Below are 24,900 nucleotides of genomic sequence, written 5' to 3' on the forward strand. Positions count from 1 at the left end.
GGTGGATAAGGCAAGTGTTCCCAATTTACAGATGAGGAAAGGTGGCTTGCCCTAGGAAGCATCAAGGCTAGGACTTGAATCTAGGTTTACTGAATTAGAAAGACAAACTAGAGCCAAGATGGTGGTATGAAGGCAGGAATTCCCAGAAACTCATTCCACCCTAAACTCCAAAAGCTGTACAATTATGACTCTAGCAAAAATTTAGAGGGTCAGAACCCACAGAAAGTATGAGTGATATAATTTCCCAGTCCATGACAATTTAGAAATTTTGTGGGAAACTGGGACCAGGAATTGGAAAAAGCCATAGCATAGCCAGAGCACAGAATAGCCTGGCACCTAGGTCCATGGTAGAGGGGATGGTTTAATCATCAGGGACAACCAGAAGGGGTGCTGAAGAAAACTCTGCTGCACCAGAATGAAGGCTGCATCGGAGGAGCCCTTCCATGAGAACCTGCAGTGGGAGTTGGCAGAGCGACCCAGCACAACCAGAGCTCTTAGCCCACAGACTGTAAGGGGCTTGGGGGAGACTGCAAAGGTCTCTCTGCTCTCCCTGGGGTAGGACTGAACTATTTGCCCACACACAGATCCAAGTTGCAGTTTGGGCCCCCACAACACCACCACAGCAGAGCAGGGACCCTCTTTTCACAGCTCCAGGGCAGAGGGGAGGGTGTGAACAGAGGCAAGAGAGCAGTCAGAGCCTCTCAGAATTAAGAACCCTGTGGGTTTACCAAAAAAACCCCAAAGCCTTGGAAGTGCAGTAAATCAGTCACAGACTGAAGAAATGAGCAAACAAGGAAAAAGAAGAATTGGACTATAGAAAATTTCTTTTGTCCCATGGAGGATCAAAATACATATTCACATGATGACAAAATTGAAGCTTCTATGTTCCAAACTTCAAGAGAAATAGAAAATGGGCTTAGGCTATGGATGAGTTCAAAAAAGATTTTGAAAAGCAATTAAAAGAGATAGAGAAAAAATTGGGAGGAGAAATGAGAGCAATTCAGATAAATAATGAAAACAAATTCAGCAGCTTGTTGAAAGAAAATACAAAAAAATGAAAATATGTTAAAAACTGGTTTAGGTCAAATGGAAAAAAGCAACACAAAAAGCAAATGAGGAAAAGAATGCCTTAAAAGGAGCTGGAAAAGGTGATAAAAAAAAGCTCTCTGAAGAAAATAACTCCTTCAAATGCAGAATGGAACTTTATGAGAACTCAGGATGAAATAAAACTGTACCAAAAAAAAAACCCCAACAAAAACCCAAGATGAGGAAAGGTGGCTTGCCTCAGAAAGAAAATGTGAAATATTTCATTGGAAAAACAACTGACCTTGAAAAAAGATGCAAAAGAGATAATTTAAAAATGATTGGCCTACCTGAAAGTCATGACCAGGAAAAGAGCCTAGGCTTCATTTTTTCAAGAAATAATACAGCAAAAGTGCCCTGAGATCCTAGAAGCAGAGGGTAAAATAGAAATTGAGGGAATTCACAGATCACCTCCTGATAGAGATCCCAAAATAAAAACTTGCAGGAATATTATAGACAAATTCCACAACTCCCAAGTCAAAGAGAAAATACTAAAAGCTTCCAAAAACAAACTGTTGATCAAGATGGCTCTGTAGTCAGTATTACAGAGGATCTGGCAGCATCTACATTAAGGGCTTGTAGGGCTTGGAATATGACATTCCAGAAGGCAAAAGACCTTGGTTTACAACCAAGAATCAACCAGCAAAACTGAACATCCTCTTTCAGGGTAAAAGATGGACTAAAAATGAAACAGGGGTCTTTCAAACTCTCCTACTGAAACAACCAGAGCTGAACAGAAAGTCTGATCTCCAAGTACAGGACTCTGGTGAACCATAGAGGGGGTGGATGAGAAGGACTAACTATGAGGAACCTAATGATGGTGAACTGTTTGTTTTCCTGCATGGGAAGAAGATATTGATAACTCATATGAACTTTCTCATAAAAAGCAGTTAGAAGGAACATATCTAGACAAGGCACAAGGAGGAGCTGAATATAATGGTATAATATAGTAAAAAGATGGAGTCAGTGGGTGATAAAGCAAAGTATTGGGAGGAAGAGAAAGGAGAGGAAGAAGAGGCTAAGATATTTCACATAAGACTCAAGAAAAAGCTTTTACAACAGAGTGGAACAGGGGAAGGTAAGGGGGAATGAGTGAGCCTTCATTCTCATCAGAAATGGCCCAGAGAGGAAATAACATACACACTTAATAGGGTATAGAAATCTCTCTTACCTTAGACAAAAAAATGAGAGGAAAGGGATGGGATAAGGGGGAATGGGGGGAGGGAAGCGGGGAATAGCTGATAGAAGGGAGGAAAGATCGTGAGAGAGGGTACTCAGATACAGCACACTTCTGAACAGGGACAGGATGAAAGGAGAGAATGGAATATATGAGAGTGGGGAGGGAAATACATAGTGATAGCAACTGTAGGAAAAATATTGACTTCTCTTGTGGCTGTGATGGGGAAGACAGTTCACCCCAGAGACAGCCATTGGAATCTGAACACAGACTGAAGTAGACTTTTTTTCCCCCTCTCTTGAGGTTTCTTTTTTTTTTGAGGGCGGAGGGGGGTTTATGATTACTCTCACAACAAGGTTATTGTAATAATATAAAATAAACAAAAAACAGTAAAAAAAGAAGAGAACAGAATCAAGTTTAGAAGGGAAATAGAAAAATGGAAATTTTATTAATATCTTGTTAACTTTAGTAAAACTTTTAAAAGTCAAAAAAAAGATAAACTAATTTTGATGCACCTACAGAGCTTTTTTGGGGGGTGAGGATCAAATATTTCTTAAGTACCAATCCCCACTATTCTGTAAACTCATTGTTAACAGGAACTGGGTTTTTTATTTTTGTATTTTCTATAATACCACTTAAGAACTATTTGTTGATTGTTAAAGTATTGGAACTCACCTAATCATGGTCAAGTGCTGTGGGGTCCTTTTCATTATTTATTGCTCATAAATGTTTAAACTATGGGAAATCTTTGGCAAAAACAACCAAATAAAAATAACACAATAGCTTTTACATAACATATTGCACAAAAATGCTCTCTAATATATAGGAATGGAGAGATGAATGTTTAGAATCCTCAGTGAGGAGATGACCCAAATAACATTCATTATTATTTTGAATATAACCATTGAAACTAAACCATTTTCATAAATGTTTAAAATATTTTGTAGATTCTTATCATTACATCAACAATCAGTTCAATCAGCATTTTGAATGTTAAGGTATTTATGTTTATTTAAATAAAAACCAATAATTACAGTGGCATATTTTCTATCTGACTACAGCATCAAAATCTTTTCAAATTTGTTTATTTCACATAAATCTAAGGGAAAAAAATCTGAAAATAAAAACCAATATAGTTCTCAATTAAGCCCTCTATGGAAAAGAGGAAAATAATTGTCATGTCTATTATTACACAGACATTTCTCTAGCAGTTTGGGTTTCTTTTGTGGAGACTCAAACTTGACCAGCTTTAAGTTGATCTAAATGAATTCTCAGCTCAGGACACAACTCAATTAGCAGCAGTTCCATCAGCACCTGAAACAGGAAAGAAGAAAAATAAAGTCACTGTGTATATGTATATGTGTATATATGTGTGTGTGTGTGTGTGTGTGTGTGTGTGTGTGTGTGTGTGTGTGTATAAATTCCAATCCACTTTCTCATCTAAATAAGTGAGCCACAGAGAATATAAGATGATTAGAATTCAGTACAGGGAAGAATTATTTCATTGAAATGCTAATAATGATCAAATTATCACAAAATATCCCAACCACAAATCTTTTAAATTTTTTTTTTGAATTTAAAAATTTATTTCCTTTCCCTCTCACCCCAAAGGAAAAAAACATCAAAAACAAAAACAAAATCTTCTTAACAAGTGTGTATGAAATAGCATAACAAAATTCCCTCACTGATTAGGTTCAAAAATTATATGTCTTCAGGCAGCTAGGTGGTTCAGTGGATGGAGCACTGGCCCTGGAGTCTGGAGGGCCTGAGTACAAATCCAGTCCCAGACACTTAATACTTACTTAGCTGTGTGACCTTGGCCAAATCACTTAACCACCCCTCCCCCCCCCACCTTGCAAAATCTTCCCTGCCAAAATGTCTCTTCTGCATTCTGAATCCAACAATCATAATTCTCAGAATGATTGGGGCAGAAGGGATTGGGGATTGAGAACAATGGATCAAATATGTAAGTTTGACACTTATTTTAAGATGTCTTGAAACTGAATATTCAGAAATTAAATCACGATTAAATAATCTTTTATAAATAGATTGAATTCAATTCAGTAAATATTTATGTAATATTTATTACATGCAAGCCAGGTGCTCACAAAAGAAGCTAAAGAGCATGGGAGAGATAGGTACACTTTAATTAAAATGGAAAAATTAGAGGCATTAAAATAAGATCTATGGAATCTGACTTTTAATTATGCTTTAATTTACTCACATATAATAGATGCTTATTGGCTCTTGCCTCTTGCAGTGCATTGAATATTTTTATTATACCATGGCGGGCATTTTGCTGTCCAACTAGACTCTGGAGCATATCTGAAAAAAAAAGAAGGAAATTTATAGTTTTGACTGCTGCTAATAAAGTACATAATATTAGTGAGTGGGAAATATGTAATAAGATTTTAAAATTGAATATATATATGTATATATATTTGTAAACATTAAGAAATGGGGACAACCCCATTTCCCAAATTACAATGAATTGCACCTTTAAAATTTTCAGTATTTAACTATTTGCTAAACTATATTTTATTTTCTTTGCTTTTTTTGGTAAGGCAATGGGGTTAAGTGCTTGCCCAAGGCCACACAGCTAGGTAATTATTATGTGTCTAAGGTAAAATTTGAACTCAGGTTCTCCTGACTCCAGGGCCAGTGCTCTATCCATTGCACTACTTAGCTGCCCCCAAACTATATTAAAATGGGTTTATTAGCCTTTTTTGTGTCATGGTCTCCTTTGGCAATCTCATGAATTCTACAGACTTCATCTCCAAATGTTTTTAACTACATAAAATAAAATATGGAAAATTACAAAGGTAACAAATTATACAGAAATATATCGAAGAAGACATTAAAAGAAACCAACCAAGTAATTATTTTAAAATATTTTCAGATCAAAACCCATCCAAATTTAGTTTAATTTCCAAAATGCAATTTTGATTTCCATCACTTGTAACTTAAGCTCCTAATATTGCACTGATCTCTGGCTAATAGTCTACAAAAAACCTCATCACAGAATGAAGATGATGCTAAACTCTAGTCACTTAATTTGATTAAGTTCAACAAACAGTAAGTGCCTATTCTGTGCCAAACAGAAGTAGAAGGTTCTACAGAGTTGGAAAGGCATTATCTAGGTAGAGTACTGGCAATAGATTGCATTGTCCATCTTCCAAAGTCCAGTCTGTTTACCTGAAAGGCTCACTGCCAGAAGGATATCCAATGTTTGATCACAACTAACCAGTCAGGCAACAAACAGTGTGTGAGTTGCTGTGATAAGCACTGAAGATTAAGAAAGACAAACACAATCAAGATTCCCCACATTCTTTGGGGGGAAAACAACATGTAAGTAAACATATATAACTAAGGCACATATAATGCAAATGGGAGATCATTTCTAAGGGAAAGCACAGGCAATGGAGGAGAGCAAGGACACTAGGAAAGACCTCCTGGAGAATGTGAAAAAAAGTGAAGAGGCAGAAGTGAGGAGGGAGGGGATAGCAGGTATGAGGGACAGCCAATGAGAAGGCCCAGAGTCAAAAGACGGGGTTCTGGGTTCAAGGGGAAAACATAGATGTTACTGCTTCAGAAAGTACTAGGAAGAAAGTAATGTAGAAAAGGACTAGGTTATGAGAGGCTTTAAATGCCCAACAGCATTTTACATTGGATTCTGGTGCCAAGAGGGAGTCACTAGAGTTAACTGTGAGAAGGATGGAGTGGAGAGTGGCAGGAGTGGAGAGTGGCAAGGGTCAAGGCAGGGAGACCAAGAAGAAGTCATTGTAGGTCTCCAGGCATGAAGGGGGAAGGAAGAACCTGAACCTGGGTGATGGCAGAGAAGAAGTCTAGGACAGATGCTGTGAAGGGAGACATAATGGTGAATGATGAAAGACTGGACATGGGAATGTGAGCAAGGAATCACAGATGAACCCATTGGAGGATAGAGGCAATCTTGATGATGATAGGGAAATTCAGAAGACAAGAGGGTTTGGAGAGAAAGATACGAAGTTCTGCTTTGGATATGGTGAGTTGGACACATGCAGCAACTCACAGTAACTACCGTCTTCTAAGATTTAAAGAAATTATGACTTGGTTATTTGAGGGAAAGCCTACATTGACAAAGTCATAGAAACTTGATAAATAGAAATGTGTGTGTATAAGTGTATGCATGTATGTATGTATTCATCTGCACACATGAAAAAAGAGACCACTAATAGAAAAATAAAGAACTTAAAAGTTTACAAAAAGATGTATGTTGAAAACTATCTTTGCATGTAATTGGAAAAAATTAAATAATATAACATTCAAAAAATAAAAAGAAGGCTACATAGCACAGTGGATAGAATATAGTGCTTGGAACCAGGAAGACTGAGTTCAGATCTGCTTGCAAACACTTAGAAACTATGTGACCTGGGCAAATCACTTAACCCTGTTTGCCTTAGTTTCCTTATCCATCAAATGAGCTGAAGAAGGAAATGGCAAACCACTTCAGTGTCTTTGCCAAGAAACCTTAAAATGGAGATAGGAAAAACTGAACATGACTAAAAACAACATAACATACACACGTATATGTGCACATTTTCAAGGAAGATAATTTGATACATTGGCCAAATCTGAAAATCTCTGCCTTGCTCTGTACCTCTACTCTATAACCTATTTTCCAAGAAGATAGTAGCATATTTCATCATTAATCTTCCCAAGTAATGATCAGCAATGGTATTGATCATAAATTTTTCATCAACTCCTTCATTTTATAAATGAGGAAACTGAAGGTGAGTGGTCCAAAATCCCACTGGTGCTGTCAAAGGCTAGATTTGAACCTAAATTTTTTGATTCAAGGTAGTTCTTGAAGACTGATAATCTGTTTCCCCCTAAGTTTTTTTTTTTTTTTTTAACTAGGCTGTTCCCTGGTTCCTTCTTTAGAAAAATGTCTATGAACACTTCCTCTTGGCCACTTTCCTCTTGATGCTTTTTAAGAATGATATCATCAGCTGTGAGCTCTTCCACCCAGCATACACTTGCCTCCCTCTTGCCTCCAGGTGTGGCACCACCACCTCTCTCTCTCTCTCTCTCTCTCTCTCTCGTAAGGGTTTAAATTTGCCACCTCAAAGTTTGTCATGGATGATGATATTGCTGCTCTTGTTGCTGACAATGGCTCTGGCATGTGCAAAGCTGGCTTTGCAGGAGATGATGCCCCTCGGGCCGTCTTCCCTTCCATTGTTGGCCGCCCAAGACATCAGGGTGTGATGGTGGGTATGGGCCAGAAAGACAGCTACATGGGAGATGAAGCTCAGAGCAAAACAGGTGTTCTGATTCTGAAGTACCCCACTGAACATGGTATTGTCACCAACTGAGATGACATAGAGATCTGGCATCATACTTTCTACAGTGAGCTCTATGTGGCCCCTGAGGAGCACCCTGTGCTACTCACTGAAGCTCCCCTGAACCCCAAAGCCAACTGAGAAAAGACTCAGATTATGTTTGAGGCCTTTAACACCCCAGTTATGTACATTGCCATCCAGGCTGTGCTGTTCCTATATGCCTCTGGTCGTACCACTGGTATTGTGATGGACTCTGGTGATGATGTGACCCACACTGTGCCCATCTATGAAGGTTATGCCCTTCCTCATGCCATCCTCCATCTGGATCTGGCTGGCCGTGATCTGACGGACTACCTCATGAAGATTTTGACCGAGAGAGGGTACAGTTTCACTACCACAGCTGAGAGGGAAATCGTGTGTGACATCAAGGAGAAGCTGTGCTACATTGCCCTAGACTTCGAGCAGAAGATGGTCACTGCTGCCTTCAGCTCCTCTCTGCAAAAGAGCTATGAGCTCTCTGATGGGCAGGTTATCACTATTGGTAACAAGAGGTTCCGATGCTCAGAAATTCTCTTCCAACCTTCTTTCTTAGGTATGGAATCCTGTGGAAGTCATGAAACCACCTTCAACTCCATCATGAAGTGTGATGTTGACATCTGTAAGGACCTATAGGCCAATACCGTATTGATTGGTGGTACCACCATGTACCCAGGCATTACTGACAGGATGCAAAAGGGGATTACAGCCCTAGCCTCCAGCACAATGAAAATCAAGATCATTGCCCCACCTGAGCGCAAATACTGTCTGGATTAGAGGCTCCATCCTGGGGTCTCTTCCTAACTTCCAGCAGATGTGGATTAGCAAGCAGGAGTATGTTGAATCTGGGCCTTCCATTGTCCACTGAAAATACTTCTAAATGCACTGTTTGTATTTGTTTTTGGTTGTTTTGGGGTTGTTTTGGGTTTTTTTTGTCAAAAGGGTGTGATAATGGCCCCCAAAAAAGAGAGAGATTGGCATGGCTTTTTTTTTCTTCTTTTCTTTTTCTTTTTTTTTTTTTTGGTGCTTGACTGGAACGGTGAAGATGATGAGCAGTCTAAGTATGTTGGAGGCAAACATTCCAAAGTTCTACAGTGTGTCTTCTGGACACTGATTGTACATTTTTTTAAGTCATTCCAAATAATTGTATAATGTATTGTTAAAGAGTTACTTGCCTCTGTGAAGGTGGCTATGCTGCTCTTAGAGCAAAGGAGCTACTTAACAAAACATCCAGAAGGGGAGGGGGGAAGGTACTAGTATTGCTTTTCATGTAAATTAATGTAATCCTTTTAAAAAAACCTTTTTGTATCTTCTGCCTTAATACTTGTTACTTTTTTAAAAAATTGTCAACCATAATGGATGTCCCCCTAAAATCCCTCCCTGCCCCCAACATAGATGTGAATGAAGACTTTTTGTAGTCTCCCTGGGAGTTTAATAAGATTGGTGCCAGTATTTGGGGGGGGGCTTTACCTGTACACTGACTTTTAAGACCAGTTCAAATTAAAGTGCACACATTAAAGAAAAAAAAAGAGTGATATCATAGAGACCAACATTTAATGCCATTTTTTTGTTTATTTAGTTCTTTATTATTTTTTTCTGAGTCTGTGTACATATACATACATACACACATGTATGCTCACATACATACATGCATACACACATCACTCACCTGGAATGTTTTCAAGTAGTTTTTGCTGTGCTCTCTGTTTAGTTTCCTGACTCTGCTCCTCACTTCTGGGTGGTGTTGGTGGAGCTAGCTTTCCATTTGGCCAAAATGCATCCCGAAAAATATTGATATAATAAACCAACATTGGCTCACTGAAGATCCAGTTCACCGTGTCTCGTATTTGTCTTGCAAGAAAAAAAGAGAATATCATCAATCAGTTGAGGTTTTTATAAAACATATTTTTATCTTCATTCCTTTCAGAAAGGTTTTGAAAGAAGTAAATTGTCTGACAGCTCAAGTTGGACTCAAGTTGTCATTGGCTCCAGAATCAACTTTTTATTTTTTTCTTGGTCCGAACTTGTGGTTTCATTGGCATGGGAATTCTCGGTAAGAAAACTCTACCAGTGTGTATCCATGACCATTGTGATTAGGGTTGTCTGAGGGCACCAAGAAATTAATAATTTGGCCAAAGTGACAAAGCATGCCAGAAATAGGACTTGAACCATAATCTCCCTGACTTGAGGTCAGCTCCCTTTTCACTGTTATAACTCTAATAATGTGACAATGGATTATGTTTCTTCACTGATGCAAACAATTCACAATTGTCTCATTGCTACTGGTTTCTCTTAATCAGGGGTTCTTTTTTGCATCACAGACTGCTTGGTGAAGTCTATAGATCTCTTTCAGAAGAATGATGGTTGGGGCAGCTAGGTGGCACAGTGGATAGAGCACCGGCCTTGGAGTCAAGAGTACCTGGGTTCAAATCCGACCTCAGACACTTAATAATTACCTAGCCGTGTGGCCTTGGGCAAGCCACTTAACCCCACTGCCTTAAAAAAAATCTAAAAAAAAAAAGGAACGATGGTTACTAAGTTTGATAACTGAAGGATGTGCTAAATTTCAATTACAGGTTTGTGAAAATAAAGATCTGATTTTTCATTTTCCTAAATTTACAGTTAGCTGAAATCTAGTCTCATGGATCCCAAACTAACAATCTTTGCTCTAAATGTTTGCCTGGTACACATCTTTAGTGTACAAAGACAACGAGAGATTATACAATTTTATAAGCAGCATTTTGTCATGTAAGGTAATATTTTATTCTGCACTATTTAAGGAAGGAGGGCAGGGCTTCTGGATGGCACAGTGGATAGAGCATCAGGCTGCTCCAGGCTGGAAATCAGGAAGACTCATCTTCCTGAGTTCAAATCTGGCCTCAAAACCTGGGCAAGTCTCTTAACACTCTTTGCTTCAGTTCCTCCTCTGTAAAATGACTTGGAAAAGGAAATGGAAAACCATTCTAGTGTCATGAACTGAAAGAATATTTTAAGCAACTCATTAGACCAAGATACTATAGACTCAAAATGGAAACAGGTTTGAAAAGCCTGTCACAAATGACAAGATCATGAAGGGATGTTTGGAAGTACATATCTAACTTTTTGCAATTAAAAAGGAAAAAGAACTTACATTCTGCTCACCCATTCTTTTTTATTTTTTTACATTCTCCCCACAAAAATAAAAAAAACCTCACGAGAAATAAAATGAAAGAGAAAAAAAAACGTGCTCCAGTCTGTGTTCAGATACCATCAGCTCTGTCTCTGGGGTGGATTACATACTTTATCTTAAGTCCACCGGAGAAGTTACTTCCATATTTTTCTACAGTTGCTGTTGCTGCTTGTAATTCCATACATTTCTCCCCACTACCAATTATTATATTTTCTCTCTCCTTTCACTCTATGCCTCTTCAAAAATGTGCTGCAGGACAGCTGAGTGTACAGTGGACAGAGCACCAGCCCTGGGGCCAACTACATTCCCCTCCCTCCTCAAAGCCCAGCAATCACTCAGCCTTGTGGTCCTGGACAGGCCATCCAATCCCACCACCTTGCAAAAAGTAAAAAAAGAAAATGTGTTCTGACTATCCTCTCCAATGATCTACCCTCTCCTTTACTGCCTACATCCCCCCCTTTTTTCCCCTTCCTCCCATCCCCTTTCTCTTTTTTCTTTCTAGATTTCTATGTCCTATTAAGCATATACAGTTTCTTTTCTGAGCCATTTCTGATAAGAATGAAGGCTCCCTCAATCCCCCTCACCTTCCCCCCTTCCATACCATTGCAAAAGCTATTTCTTGACTCTTTTACATGAAATATCTTAGTCTATTCTACCTCTCCTTTCCTTTCTCCCGGTATATTTCCTTTTCACCCATTGACTCCATTTTTAAAATATATTATACCTTCATATTAGTGCCTGGAGGCACTAATATTCTGCCTCTCTTGATGCTGCTATGATAGATCCAATATTAGGATATGTGGATTTTGGGGGGGCAGCTAGGTGGCATAGTGGATAGAGCACCGGCCCTGGAGTCAGAAGTACCTGGGTTCAAATCCTGCCTCAGACACATAATAATTACCTAGCTGTGTGACCTTGGGCAAGTCATTTAACCCCATTGCCTTAAATTAAAAAAAAAAGGATGTGTAGATTTTTAACCAGCTGGTCTTTTTAGCACTCTTAGGTTTACAGGTACTATCTTCTTCAGGGATGTATGCAGTTGTAATGTGAATATAAATATCATTGTCTCCATTCTCCGTAAGAACATTGAATCAGAGTAATGAAATGACTTGCTCAAGTTAATGCCCAAGCCTACATCTAACAGATTTCTTTTTATTTCCCCTGATACCTCCCAGAAAAGGATGAAAAATATTACAAATTGAAAAAGGGAGAAAAATAAAATTCCATTTTTCAATGATGTATGATGATGATGATGATGATGATGATGATGATGATGATGAATAAGTGTGGGACAGGCAAGTCACATTATCAGTTAAGCCACCATTTTGGTCAATAATTTCTGATCTAGAATAAAACAGGACTGGAATAATTTCAAACTCTTCCCCATCTTGTCTCATAGATATTAAGAAAGAATATCAATCAGTTAACAAGCACTTATTAAGGGCTCACCATAAGTCAAGAGTTGTGTTAGGTGCTAGGAAAAAAGTCTCTGAAAACATGAAGCTTATATTTTGTCAGAGGAATCAACAAATACAATTTTCTTTTGGACTGGTCTTGTGATTTCTATGGAACAGGGAATTCCCTTTACCAATTCAGGTTGGCTATTTCTCTTCAAGTTACAGTGTCTCATAGTTGTCAGGGCCACAAGGGATCTGCCCAGGGTCAAACTGTAGGGGTCAAAGGAGGGGCCTGAACCCTGGTTCCTAACTCCAAGACCAGCTTGCTGTCTCCTCATGCCATGTTACCCGTCATAAATAAGATATGAAAATTATCATAGAGATGCTTTTCTAAAATGCACCAGTCACAGACATCAAGGGACTGGGGCATCTGGAACTGTTTGATGGAGAATCCTGGGAACGAAAAGAAGTATGGGGTCAAAAGTTAGAAAGTTTGACCATCTTGGCACCATGTGGACCTCTCTTTTATAGCTGAACACATATGTGAACACTGATCTGTGCTCCTCTGGCCTTCCCTACAAAGCATCCAAAAGGAAACAAATTGATGCTGGCCCTGAAAGGGACTATGACCACTGGGCTAATAGACAAGGTTAGTGAGATGCACATTAAGAGAAAATTTCCCTTTCCTGAAGTCTGAATTGAAAGAATCAAATGCCCCCCCCCCCACCATCTTTGGGAGAGAAAGGAGCTAAAGCATCTGCTGCCATCAGTAATGTCTTTGCTCCTTGCAAAAGCCCATAAAGTGCTCCTCTCCCCACTGATGAACTGCTCTTTCCTTCTCTACCATTTACTCCTATTATTATATGAAGATATTAGTGGCTACTAACAGTTGTTGGGCAGGTCATGGAGATGGCAAATGGGAGGGAAGGGTAGCTGGAGAAAAGTGGAGGACCTAATATGAGAGAAAGAGAGTGGAGGAGCGGGGTGGGGGGGGAAGAGAAGGGGAGAGGGGGAGAGGGAAAGAGGGAGGAAGAGGGGAAGAAAGATTTCTGTTCCCCCAGACTAGAGATATTTTAAGAACCTTCCTGGGATAAAGAGGGGAGAGGTGAATGCCTTCTGTGTGGACCTTGTAGGTTCAGTTTAAATCCTTCACTGAGGCACACCTGAATTTTCCTCCAATATCTAGTCCCATTTTCACTTACTGCTTTCATGGGGTGGAGATATTTGAAGAGGCTGGATTCTTTTTCCTCCCTCAATTAGTGCCAATACTCATCACTGGTAAGTAATGCTGATGCAAGGTTACAAACAGTAAATATAAGGTAATTTTGTAGAAAACACTGGGGTAGGTAGAGGGAGTGGTGATGGAGGCAGAAGGGAAGAAGGGGAGAGGCAGACATAAATGAGCAATCAGCTGGGCTGAGCTTTGAAGGAATCAAAGATTCTATGATGAAGTAAGGAGGAGAAAGTATATTCCAGGCACGAGGAATGCAAAAGCAGAGAAAATGAAGATCAAGAGTTGTGTGAGAGAAGCATTGCAGGAAGCAGTTTGGTTGTAGTGTAGAATGTGTGAAGGGAGTAAAGTAATATGTATGTATGAAGCCATTGTAGCTCTACCCTGCCTCAGCTTTGGATTATTCCCACTTTCTGCACTCATATCCAGCTGCCTGTAATGGATCCACTCAACACAAATCTGTAATTTTTTTCCAGCTTTTTATTGTCCATCCTTCAAAGATGGAAAAAAAATCATAAAACTGTGTTGACTGTACCCATTACAAACTGAAGTTCCATATTTTGGATGTTCTCAACCATCCTCTTACAGCAGCAAGGCAATCCTTTTCTATCTCTCCAATCAAATTCACTTCCCCTTTATCAGTGATTTCATTTCTCCTCAAATCTTTCAAAGCTCTCCCTAGCTTTGACCTTAGAAAGGTGTTAATTGCTCATTTGATCCTTGATATAGGGCACCATGCTTAAACAATATATACCTATATGTGGAGAGTGTAATGACTCCAAATCCCTGGAAAAGACTGGAACTGTGGACTCACATATGAATTAGGGAGAGTCAGGATAAAAACCCACATCTCCTGTCTTTTCTTCTCCACAAAAGCCAAGATTTATCTATTCACCTATTGTTTTAAAATAAAGATGTACTGAAGCAGAGCCATGATGGTGGGATGAAGGCAAGAATTCCCAGAAACTCGTTCCCCCCAAAACTCCAAAAGTCGTAGAATTATGACTCTGGTCGAAATTTAAAGGGACAGAACCCACAGAAAGACTGAGTGATACAATCTCCCAGGCCAAAACAACTTACAAGTTCCGCAGGAAAGGTCTTTTTCACCAGGACTGGGGTTTGGAAAAAGCCACTGGAAGTACAGCCGCAGCCCCAGCCACAGTCACAGGTAGCTGTGACTAGATCCCTGGGGGCACCTGGGTCCATAGCAGAGGGGGAGGTTTCAGATCTCCTGACCCCAGGATCAATGGGAACAGCATGAAGGGGTGGTGAAAGAACTCTGCAACACCAGAGTTAGTCTAGAATAAGTGCTAGCCTCAGAGCAGCCCTGTGGAGAGAACTTGTAGCCGGACCCGCACCTCCAGAGTGTAGTCTACAGATGGTAAGGGGGTTGAGGGAGACTGCAAAGGTTCCTCTGCTCAACCTGGGGCAGGATTCTGCTGTTTGCCCACACTCAGATCCAGGTTGTAGTTTGGGCTTCCATACTAACATAGAGGAGCAGGGACCCTCCTCACAGCTCCAGGACAGAGGGGAAAGCCTGTGGTCATCCACATACCAAAGCACAGGCAAGAAAGCATTCAGAGTCTCTCATAAGATCTTGGAGGAATTAAAGTCCCAGGAGTGTGTCCCCAAAACCCCCCAAAGCCTTGGAAATGCAGTAAATCAGTCATAGGCTGAGGATATGAACAAATAAAAGAAAAAGAGAAAACTGACTATAGAAAATTACTTTGGTCCCATGGAAGATTCAGAAGATGAAAAAATCGAAGCTTCTGTATTCAAAACCTCCAAGAGAAATAGAAAATGGGCTCAAGCTATGGATGAGCTCAAAAAAGACTTTGAAAAGCAATTAATGGAGGTAGAGGAAAAATTGGGAGGAGAAATGAGAATGATGCAGATAATTCACAAAAATCAAATCAACAGCTTGCTGAAAGAAGTACCAAAAAATACTGAAGAAAATAATATGTTAAAAACCAGTTTAGACCAAATGGAAAAAGCAACCCAAAAGGCAAATGAGGAGAAGAATGCCTTAAAAAGAAGAATTGGTCAGCTGGAAAAGGAGATAAAAAAACTCTCTGAAGAAAATAACTCCTTCAAATGCAAAATGAAACTAAAGTTCTTTCAGTTTGGGCTTACTACCATTGAGGAGCAGGGACCCTCCTTATAGCTCCAGGACAGAGGGGAAAGCCTGTGGTCATCCACATACCAAAGCACAGGCAAGAAAGCAGTCAGTCTCTCATAAGATCTTGGAGGAATTAAAGTCCCGGGGGGGGTGTCCCCCCAAAAAACCCAAAGCCTTGGAAGTCCCCCCCAAAAACCCAAAGTTTGCAAGAACTCAGGAAGAAATAAAACTATTCCAAAAAACCAAAAATTAGAAGAAAATGTGAAATTATCTCATTGGAAAAACAACTAACATTGAAAACAGACCCAGAAGAAATAATTTAAAACTTATTGGGCTATCTGAAAGTCATGACCAGGAAAAGAGCATGGACTTCATTTTTCAAGAAATAATACAGCAAAATTTCCCCAAAGATCCGAGAAGCAGAGGGTAAAATAGAAATTGAGGGTATTCACCAATCACTCCCTGAAAGAGATCCCCCCCACCAAATAAAGATGTGTTTAAATAAAAATAAGACTAAAACAAAACCCTGCACAAACAATTCAAAAGTACTGTGAAAAACTTATACCCTCCCCGCCTTCCCTTCTTGGATCATTCACATACACTGTACAAATTAATTAGAAAATGTCAATTTAAACAACTTAAATTTTGCTAAGAGGCCTTCATCAAATGCTGTCATCAAAGCATTTTTTTTATTCCTTTTAATATGACATCCCATTTAGACAAAACCTGTAGGAAGCTATTAGTTCAACTTGACTAGTAGAATTGGAGTGGCTTACATGGTGGGAGGTCCAGGAAGAATTTGCTCCCCTCTCACCTATTTCTCTAATGGCAACAGAGCAAAGCACAAAGATGGGGCACCCAAATCTTCAACAGTCCTCAGCCATCTTGATGAAATAAAAGCATCTGGATGATACCTATTCTCTAACCTTAAATCAAATTGCTATCAGATATATGACCTACAGACATCTATGGCTTCACATTTCACTCATTTAGAAATTTATGATCTAGTGGAAGGAGAGATCCAAGTTTAAATTTCATCTCTGAGACTTACTCCCTGTGAGGTGATAAGCAAGACAGTTATCCTCACCATTTATAAAATGAGGATAATGAGGTTGATCATGTCCTTCAGGTTCTGCTTTATCCCACTCAGCATCAATTCATGCAAATTTGTCCAAACTTCTCTGAAATCCCATTCCTCCTGGTTTCTAATAGAACAATCATGTTCCATCACAAACATATACTACAATTTGTTCAGTCATTCCCCAAATGATGGACATCCTCTCAATTTCCAATTCTTTGCCACCATAGAGCTGCTATGAATTTTTCTGTAGTAAAAATCTCAGGGGGGCAGAGCCAAGATGGCAGTGTGAAGGCAGCATTTTCCAAAAACTCTGACCCCCCAACCCCCCCCCCCCCAAAACAAGCAAAGGATGGCTCTAGCCAAAATCTAGGGGGCAGAACCCACAGAAAGGCTGAGTGATACATTTTCCCAGTCCAAGATAACCTAAAAATTCCACAGGAAAGACGTGTTCCACCAGGGGTTGGAAAAAAAATGCTGCCCAGCCAAGCCCAGAGATCACTGGCAACAGCTTGAAGGGGCAGAGAGAACTCTGCTGCACTTGGGTAAGAGTGGAGTGAGGAGCACTGGCCATAGAATCTGCAGCAAGAATTGGGAGAAAGCAGCCTGCACCCCCAGAGACAGTAAGGGAAGTGCAGAGATTTCTCTGCTCTCCCTGGGGTAGAATTCTGCTGTTTGCCTATACTCAGATATTGCAGTTTGGGCTTCCATACTAAATAACCAAGCTGGATTTCTCCTTATAGCCCCAGGGCAGAGAGAAATACTGGTCCATCTACATATCAAAGCACAGGCTAGAGAGCATAAGACCTTGGAGGAATAAAGGTCCCAGTGGGCTGTCCTAAAAACAAACAACTCCAAAGCCTTAGAAGTACTGCAAATTAGTCTTGGGCTGAGGAAATGAGTAAACAACAGAAAAAGAAGAATCTGACCATAGAGAATTACTTTAGTCCCATGGAAGATCAAAACACATACTCAGATGATGACAAAATCGAAGCTTCTGTATCCAAAACCTCCAAGAAAAATAGAAAATGGGCTCAGACTATGGATGAGCTCAAAAAAGACTTTGAAATGCAATTAAGGGAGATGGAGGAAAAATTGGGAGGAGAAATGAGAGCAATGCAGAAAAAATATGAAAACCAAATCAAAAGCTTGGTGAAAGATATACAAAAAAATATTGAAGAAAATAATATGCTAAAAACCAGTTTAGGGGGAGGCTAGGGGGCACAGTGGATAGAGCACTGGCCCTGGAGTCAGGAGTACCTGAGTTCAAATCCGGCCTCAGACACCTAGCTGTGTGGCCTTGGCCAAGCCACTTAACCCCATTTGCCTTGCAAAATCCTAAAAAAATAAAAAATAAAATAAAAACCAGCTTAGGCATAATGGAAAAAGCAAAACAAAAGGCAAATGAGGAGAAGAATAACTTAAAAAGCAGAATTGGCCAGCTAGAAAAGGAGATAAAAAAGTTATCTGAAGAAAATAACTCCTTCAAATGCAAAACAGAACTAAGAGAAGCTGATGACTTTGCAAGAAAGCAGGAAGAAATAAAACTGTTTAAAAAAAGCCAAAAAATTAGAAGAAAATGTGAAATATCTCATTGGAAAAACAACAGACCTCGATAACAGATCCGGAAGAAATAATTTTAAAATTATTGGGCTATCTGAAAGCCACGACCAAGAGAAGAGCCTAGACTTCATTTTTCAAGAAATAATACAGCAAAATTGCCCTGAGATCCTAGAAGCTGAGGGTAAAATAGAAATTGAGAGAATTCACTGGTCACCTGGTGAAAGAGATCCCAAGGAAAAACTTCCAGGAATATTACGGACAAATTCCAAAACTCCTAAATCAAAGAGGAAATTCTAAAAGCTGCCAGATATAAACAATTCAACTATCGAGGTTCCATAGTCAAGATTATATAGGATCTGGCAGCATCTACATTAAGGGCTTGAAGGGATTGGAATATGATATTCCAGAAGGCAAAAGATTTGGGTTTACAACCACAAATCAACTACCCAGCAAAACTGAACATCCTCTTTCAGGGGGAAAAATGGACTTTCAATGAAACCAGGGTCTTTCAGACTTTCTTATTGAGATGACCAGAGCTGAACAAAAAGTTTGATCTCCAAGTACAGGACTCTGGTGAACAATAGAGGGAGTGGAAGAGAAGGACTATGAGGAACTTGATGATGTTGCAATGTTTGTATACCTGCACAGGAAGAAGATATTGATAACTCATATGAACTTTCTCATTTATAAGAGATGTTAGAAGGAGCATTTATAGAGAGGACACAAGAAGGAGTGGAATATAGTGGTATGATGTGGTAAAGGGATGGAGTCAATGGGCGATGGGGGAAAGTACTGGGAGGAAGGAAAAGGAGATGAAGAAGAAGCTGAAAGATTTCACTTAAGAGTCAAGAAACAGCTATTTCAATGGAGTGGAGGGGGGGGAAGGCAAGGGGGAATGAGTGAGCCTTCATTCTCATTGGAAATGGCTCAGGGAGGAAATGACATACACAATAGGGTGAGGAAATCTATCTTGCCCCGGAGAAGGATGGGAGGAAAGGGATGGGATGAGGGGGAATGGGGGGGGAGGGAGGGGGGGAATAGGTGATAGAAGAGAGGGAAGATGGAGGGAGAGGGTACTCAGATGCAACACACTTTTGGACAGGGCCAGGATGAAAAGGAGAGAGAGAATAGAATAAATGAGAGTGGAGGTACAGCTAGTAATAGCAACTGAGGGAAAAATATTGAAGCAATTTCTCTGGTGGACTTATGATAATGAGAACAACTCACCCCAGAGGCAGAGCCATTGAAATCTGAACACAGACCGAAGTACAATTTTTTTTTCCTCTCTCTATTCTTGAGGTTTCTCATCTTCTTGGTGGGGGGAGGGGTTTATGTTTATTCTTATGTTTACTCTTATAACATTCAATTAACATCAATGTATGGCATGGAAACAATGTAGAGACTGTCAGATAGCCTTCTGTGGGGGGGAAATTATAGAATTCAGAGCCTTGCAAAAAATGATGGGTACACATTATTATTGTATATAGCTGGAAAACTAATAAAAAATGTTAAAATAAAAAATAAATAAAATAAAAATCTCAGGTGATTGTCGTGAAGTTTTACCAATATAAGGGATGTAAACCAGTCTGTGAACATTAATGCTATATGTAGGCTTAGCTATGAACATTTTTGTCCATTTATGCCTCTGTGGTATGCTTAGATTCATAAAAAATTAGAATATGAGAAGAAAAGAGTTACATGCACAGCAGTTAAAATATCACAAGAGTAGCTGAAGCAAGAATAACAATTGACTTAAAGTGATCAAGGAGAAAATAGCAGGGAACATCACCAATATAAACAATAAAGTTGGAAGTCAACAAATAACAACAGAAGCAATTAGCAAAAATTTAGCATAGTCAAAGGCCTCCCTGGCTTCAGAAGGTATTATACAATAATTATAAAATTTGATATGGGAAATACAGAAAAAAAGGCCAATGGAACAGGAGAACTCAGAAATAGATCCAATATATAAGGGAGATTGTTATCAAGGCCAAAAACAATGAGAAAATGGATTCATTATTTAATTAAATAAATTTTAGTTGGATAAATTATAGAAATATGAAAAAAATCACTGGTTTTAGCATCACAAGGACTGAGAGAACTAGCTATTACACTACCTAGTCATGTGAACCCAGATGAATCATTTAAACTTTAAATTCATTTTTTTCATCTGGAAAACAAAGAGAATATTACACCCCCTTCTCACACTACCCATTTTATGAGATTGCTTACTGGGAGTAAAGCACTCTGTAAATCTGATAGTGCTCTAAGAATGTATATCATTGGTGTTTGAACTAGGTATGTTTTTGTCATTAACTAAAGTTAAAATGAGAAGAGAAATCAGCAACTTCCAAAAGACTCCGAAAAAGAAACTGCTTCCCGAGGCCTAAATGTCAGTAAATGAAAGAACATGGTTTGCCCTAGCAGACTGAAATGCAGAAAGCAATAGAGTGCTTCCAGAGAGGTGGACAAATCTTTTATCTGACATAAACCTAACACTAAATTTTTCTTTTTTTTATATAAATATTTTGTTTTCCAATTATATACAATAGCAGTTTCTACCAATCAATTTTTTGCAAGGTTTTGAATTTTACAATTTTCCCCCCCTTCCCTCATTTTCCTCCCCCCAACAGAAAGCAATCTGGTAATTTTTACATTTATTTCCATAATATGTATATATCAAAATTGAATGTGTTGATAGAAAAAACATATCCTTAAGGAAAAAAAATATTAAGAGATAGCAAAATATTTAATACATAAGACAACTTTTTAAAAATTGAAGATAATAATCCTTGGTCTTCTTTTAAACTCCATATATCCTTCTCTGGATACAAATGGTATTATTCTCAATCATGGATCCCCTAAAAATTGTCCCTGATTATTATACTGATGGAATAAACAAATCCATTAAGGTTGATGATCATCAACCCCATGTTGTTGTTAGGGGGTAAAATGTTCTTTGGGTTCTGCTTATCTCACTCAACATCAATTCATGCAAATTTGTCCAAACTTCTCTGAAATCCCATCCCTCCTGTTTCTAACAGAACAATAATATTCCGTCACATACGTATACCAGTTTGTTCAGCCATTCCCCAATTGATGGACATCCCCTTGATTTCCAATTCTTTGCCACCACAAACAGAGCTGCTATGAATTTTTTTTTGTACAAGTGATGTTTTTACCCTTTTTCATGATCTCTTCAGGGTACAGACCCAGTAGCAGTATTGCTGGATCAAAGGGTAGGCACATTTTTATTGCCTTTTGGGTGTAATTCCAAATTGCTCTCCAGAAAGGATGGCTGAGTTCACAGCTCCACCAACAATGCATTAGTGTTCCAGATTTCCCACATCTCTAACATTGATCATGGTCCTTTCTGGTCATATTGACCCATCTGAGAGGACTAAGGTGGTACCTCAGAGATGCTTTAATTTGCATTTTTCTAATCAGTAATCTTTTAGAGAAATTTTTCATATGAGTATAGACTGCTTTGATTTCCTCATCTGTAAATTGTCTTTGCATATTCTTTGACCATTTGTCAATTAGGGAATGGCTTTTTTCCCCTTATATATTTGACTCGGTTCTCTATATATTTTAGAAATGAATCCTTTGTCAGAAACATTAGTTGTAAAAATTTTCCCCCAGTTTACCACATTTCTTTTGATCTTGGTAACAGTGGGTTTTTTGGTGCAAAAGCCTTTTAATTTAATATAACCAAAATTATCCAATTTGTATTTTAAAATGTTCTCTATCTTTTTGTTGGTCATAAACTGCACCACTTTCCATAAATCTGACAGGTAAACTATTCTTTGTACTCTTAATTTGCTTATAATATTGTCTTTTATGTCTAAATCCTGCATCCATTATGATCTTATCTTGGAATAAGGTGTGAGATGTTGGTCTAATCCAAATTTCTGCCATATTATGTTCCAGTTTTTCCAGCAGTTTTTATCGAAGAGTTCTTACCTAGAAGCTGGGCTCTTTGGGTTTATCAAAGAGTAGAATACTATAATCTTTCCTACTATTACAATGAATCTATTCCTCTGATCCTCTACTCTATTACTTAGCCAGTGCCAGATAGTTTTGGTTACTGATGATTTATAATATAATTTTAGATCTGGTAAGGCTAAGTCACCTTCTTTTGTATTTTTTCCATTGATATTCTTGACTTTTTGTTTCTCCATATAAATTTACTTACAATTTTTTCTAGCTCACTCACATAATTGTTTGGAAGTCTGATTGGTACGACATTAAATAAATAGCTTAATTTAGGTAGAATTGTCATTTTCATTATATAAGCTTGGTCTATTCATAAGCAGTTGATATTTGCCCAGTTATTTAGAGCTGATTTTATTTGTGTGAAAAGTGGTTTTTAGCTGTTCTCATAGTTTCTTTTTTTTTTAGGTTTTTTTTTGCAAGGCAATGGGGTTAAGTGGTTTGCCCAAGGCCACAAAGCTAGGTAATTATTAAGTGTCTGAGATGGGATTTGAACCCAGGTATTCCTGACTCCAGGGCCGGTGCTTTATCCACTGCGCCACCTAGCTGCCCCCATAGTTTCTTTTTTTATATTTTGTTTTCCAATTATATACAATAGTAGTTTCTACTTATCATTTTTGAAAGGTTTTGAATTTTATACTTTTCCTCCTATCCTCCTTTCCCTCTCCCCACCCTCCCGGAGAAGGTAGCCTGATAATCTTTACGTTGTTTCCATGCTATACATTGATCAAAAGTGAATGTGTTGGGGGAGAAAATAAACTATTAGAAATAGCACAATTAAGTAGCATATAAGATACTTTTTTTAAGTTGAAGGTAAGACTTTGGTCTTTATTTAAACTCCACAGTTCTTGCTCTGGATACAGACAGTATTCTCCATCGCAGATACTCTAAAATTATCCCTGATCATTGCATTAATGAAATGAGCAAGTCTACTAAGGTTGATCATCATCCCCATGTTGCTGTTATGGTATATTATGTTCTTCTGGATCTACTCCTCTCGCCCAACATCAGTTGATGCTAGTCTTTACAGTCTTCACTGAATTCCCATCTCTCATGGTTTCTAATAGGACAATATTGTTCCATAACACACATATAGAATAATTTGTTCAGTCATTCCCCAATTGATGAACACTCATTTGATTTCCAATTCTTTGCCAAACAGAGCTGCTGTGAATATTTTTGTACAAGTGATGTTTTTACCCTTCTACATGATCTCTTCAGAGTAGAGGCATAGTAGTGTGTTGCTGGACCAAAGGGTATACACATTTTTATTGCACTTTGTACATAATTCCAGTGCTCTCCAGAAAGATTAGATGAGTTCACAGTTCCACCAACAATATATTAGTGTGCTAGATTTCCTACAGCCCTTCCAACATTAATCATTGTCCTTTCTGGTCATATTAGCCATTCTGAAAGGGGTGAGGTAGTACCTCAGAGATGCTTTAATTTGAATTTCTCTAAACAGTAATGATTTAGAACACTTTTTCATATGACTATGGATGGCTTTGATTTCCTCATCTGTAAACTGCCTTTGGATATCCTTTGACCATTTGTCAATTGGGGAATGGATTTTTTTTTTATAAATTTGACTCAGTTGTTTATATATTTTAGCAATAAGTCCTTTGTCAGAAATTATCATTGTGAAAACTGTTTCCCAATTTATTTCTCTTGATCTTGGTTACAGTGGGTTTTGTTTGCGCAAAAGCTTTTTAATTTAATGTAATCAAAATTATCTAGTTTGTTTTTAATGATGTTCTCCATCTCTTCCTTGGTCATAAACTGCTTCCCTTTCCATAGATCTGACAGGCAAACTATTCCTTGATCTCCTAGCTTTCTTATAATATTGTCTTTTATATCTAAATCCATACTGATTTCGATCTTATCTTGGTATAGGGTGTGAGATGTTGGTCTAATCCAAGTTTCTGCCATACTAATTTCTAATTTCCCGAACAGTTTTTATGGAAGATAAGAGTTCTTATCCCAGAAGCTGGCCTCTGGGTTTATCAAACAACAGATTACTATAATCATTTCCTGCTGTCTCTTTTGCACCTAATCTATTCCACTGATCCACCACTCTGTTTCTTAGCAATACCAAATAGTTTTGATGACTGATGCTCTATAATATAATTTTAGATCTGATAAGACTAAGCCACCTTCTTTTGCACTTTTTTTCATTAAATCCTTTGATATACTTGACTTTTTGTTTCTTCATATGAATTTAGTAACAAATTTTTTCTAGCTCATTGAAGTAATTTTTTGGGAGTTTGATTGGTAAGGCCCCAAATAAGTAGTTTAATTTAGGTAGAATTGTCGTTTTTTATTACATTAGCTCGGCCTATCCATGAGCAGTTATGCCCAGTTATTTAAATCTGATTTTATTTGTGTGAAAGGTGTTTTATAGTTCTTTTCATAGAGTTTCTGAGTCTGCCTTCGCATGTAGACTCCCAAGTATTTTATGTTGTCTGATGTTATATTAAATGGGATTTCTCTTTGTAACTCTTGCTGCTATATCTTGTTGGTAATATATAGAAATGCTTAAGATTTATGTGAATTTATTTTATATCCTGCGACTCTGCTAAAATTGCTAATTGTTTCCAAGTAGATTTTAGGTGATGTTTTAGGATTCTCTAGATATAAAATCATGTCATCTGCAGAGAGTTTTGTTTCTTCCTTCCTAATTTTAATTCCTTCAACTTCTTTTTCTTCTCTTATTGCTGAAGTTAACATCTCTAA

At 38.4% G+C, this 24,900-nt stretch overlaps 1 protein-coding gene and 1 pseudogene across 2 annotated transcripts in view; one reads left to right on the top strand and one right to left on the bottom strand.

Moving 5' to 3' along the window:
• Positions 1-2,667: 2,667 nt before the first annotated feature.
• The window catches only part of SNX25 (sorting nexin 25), a 264,009-nt gene continuing 241,776 nt past the window's right edge, over positions 2,668-24,900 (bottom strand). For both annotated transcript variants that reach the window (XM_074228855.1, XM_074228856.1), the window contains exons 17-19: positions 9,287-9,468; positions 4,485-4,585; positions 2,668-3,574 (exon numbers count right to left, since the gene is read on the bottom strand). In XM_074228855.1, coding sequence (XP_074084956.1) covers positions 3,494-3,574; positions 4,485-4,585; positions 9,287-9,468 — 364 coding nt within the window. In that variant the 3' untranslated portion in view covers positions 2,668-3,493. The remainder of the gene's footprint in view (positions 3,575-4,484; positions 4,586-9,286; positions 9,469-24,900) is intronic.
• Positions 7,378-8,485, top strand: LOC141517629 (actin, cytoplasmic 1 pseudogene; annotated as a pseudogene).

This window comes from Macrotis lagotis, chromosome 3, assembly GCF_037893015.1.
Source record: "Macrotis lagotis isolate mMagLag1 chromosome 3, bilby.v1.9.chrom.fasta, whole genome shotgun sequence".
Taxonomy (NCBI): domain Eukaryota; kingdom Metazoa; phylum Chordata; class Mammalia; order Peramelemorphia; family Peramelidae; genus Macrotis; species Macrotis lagotis.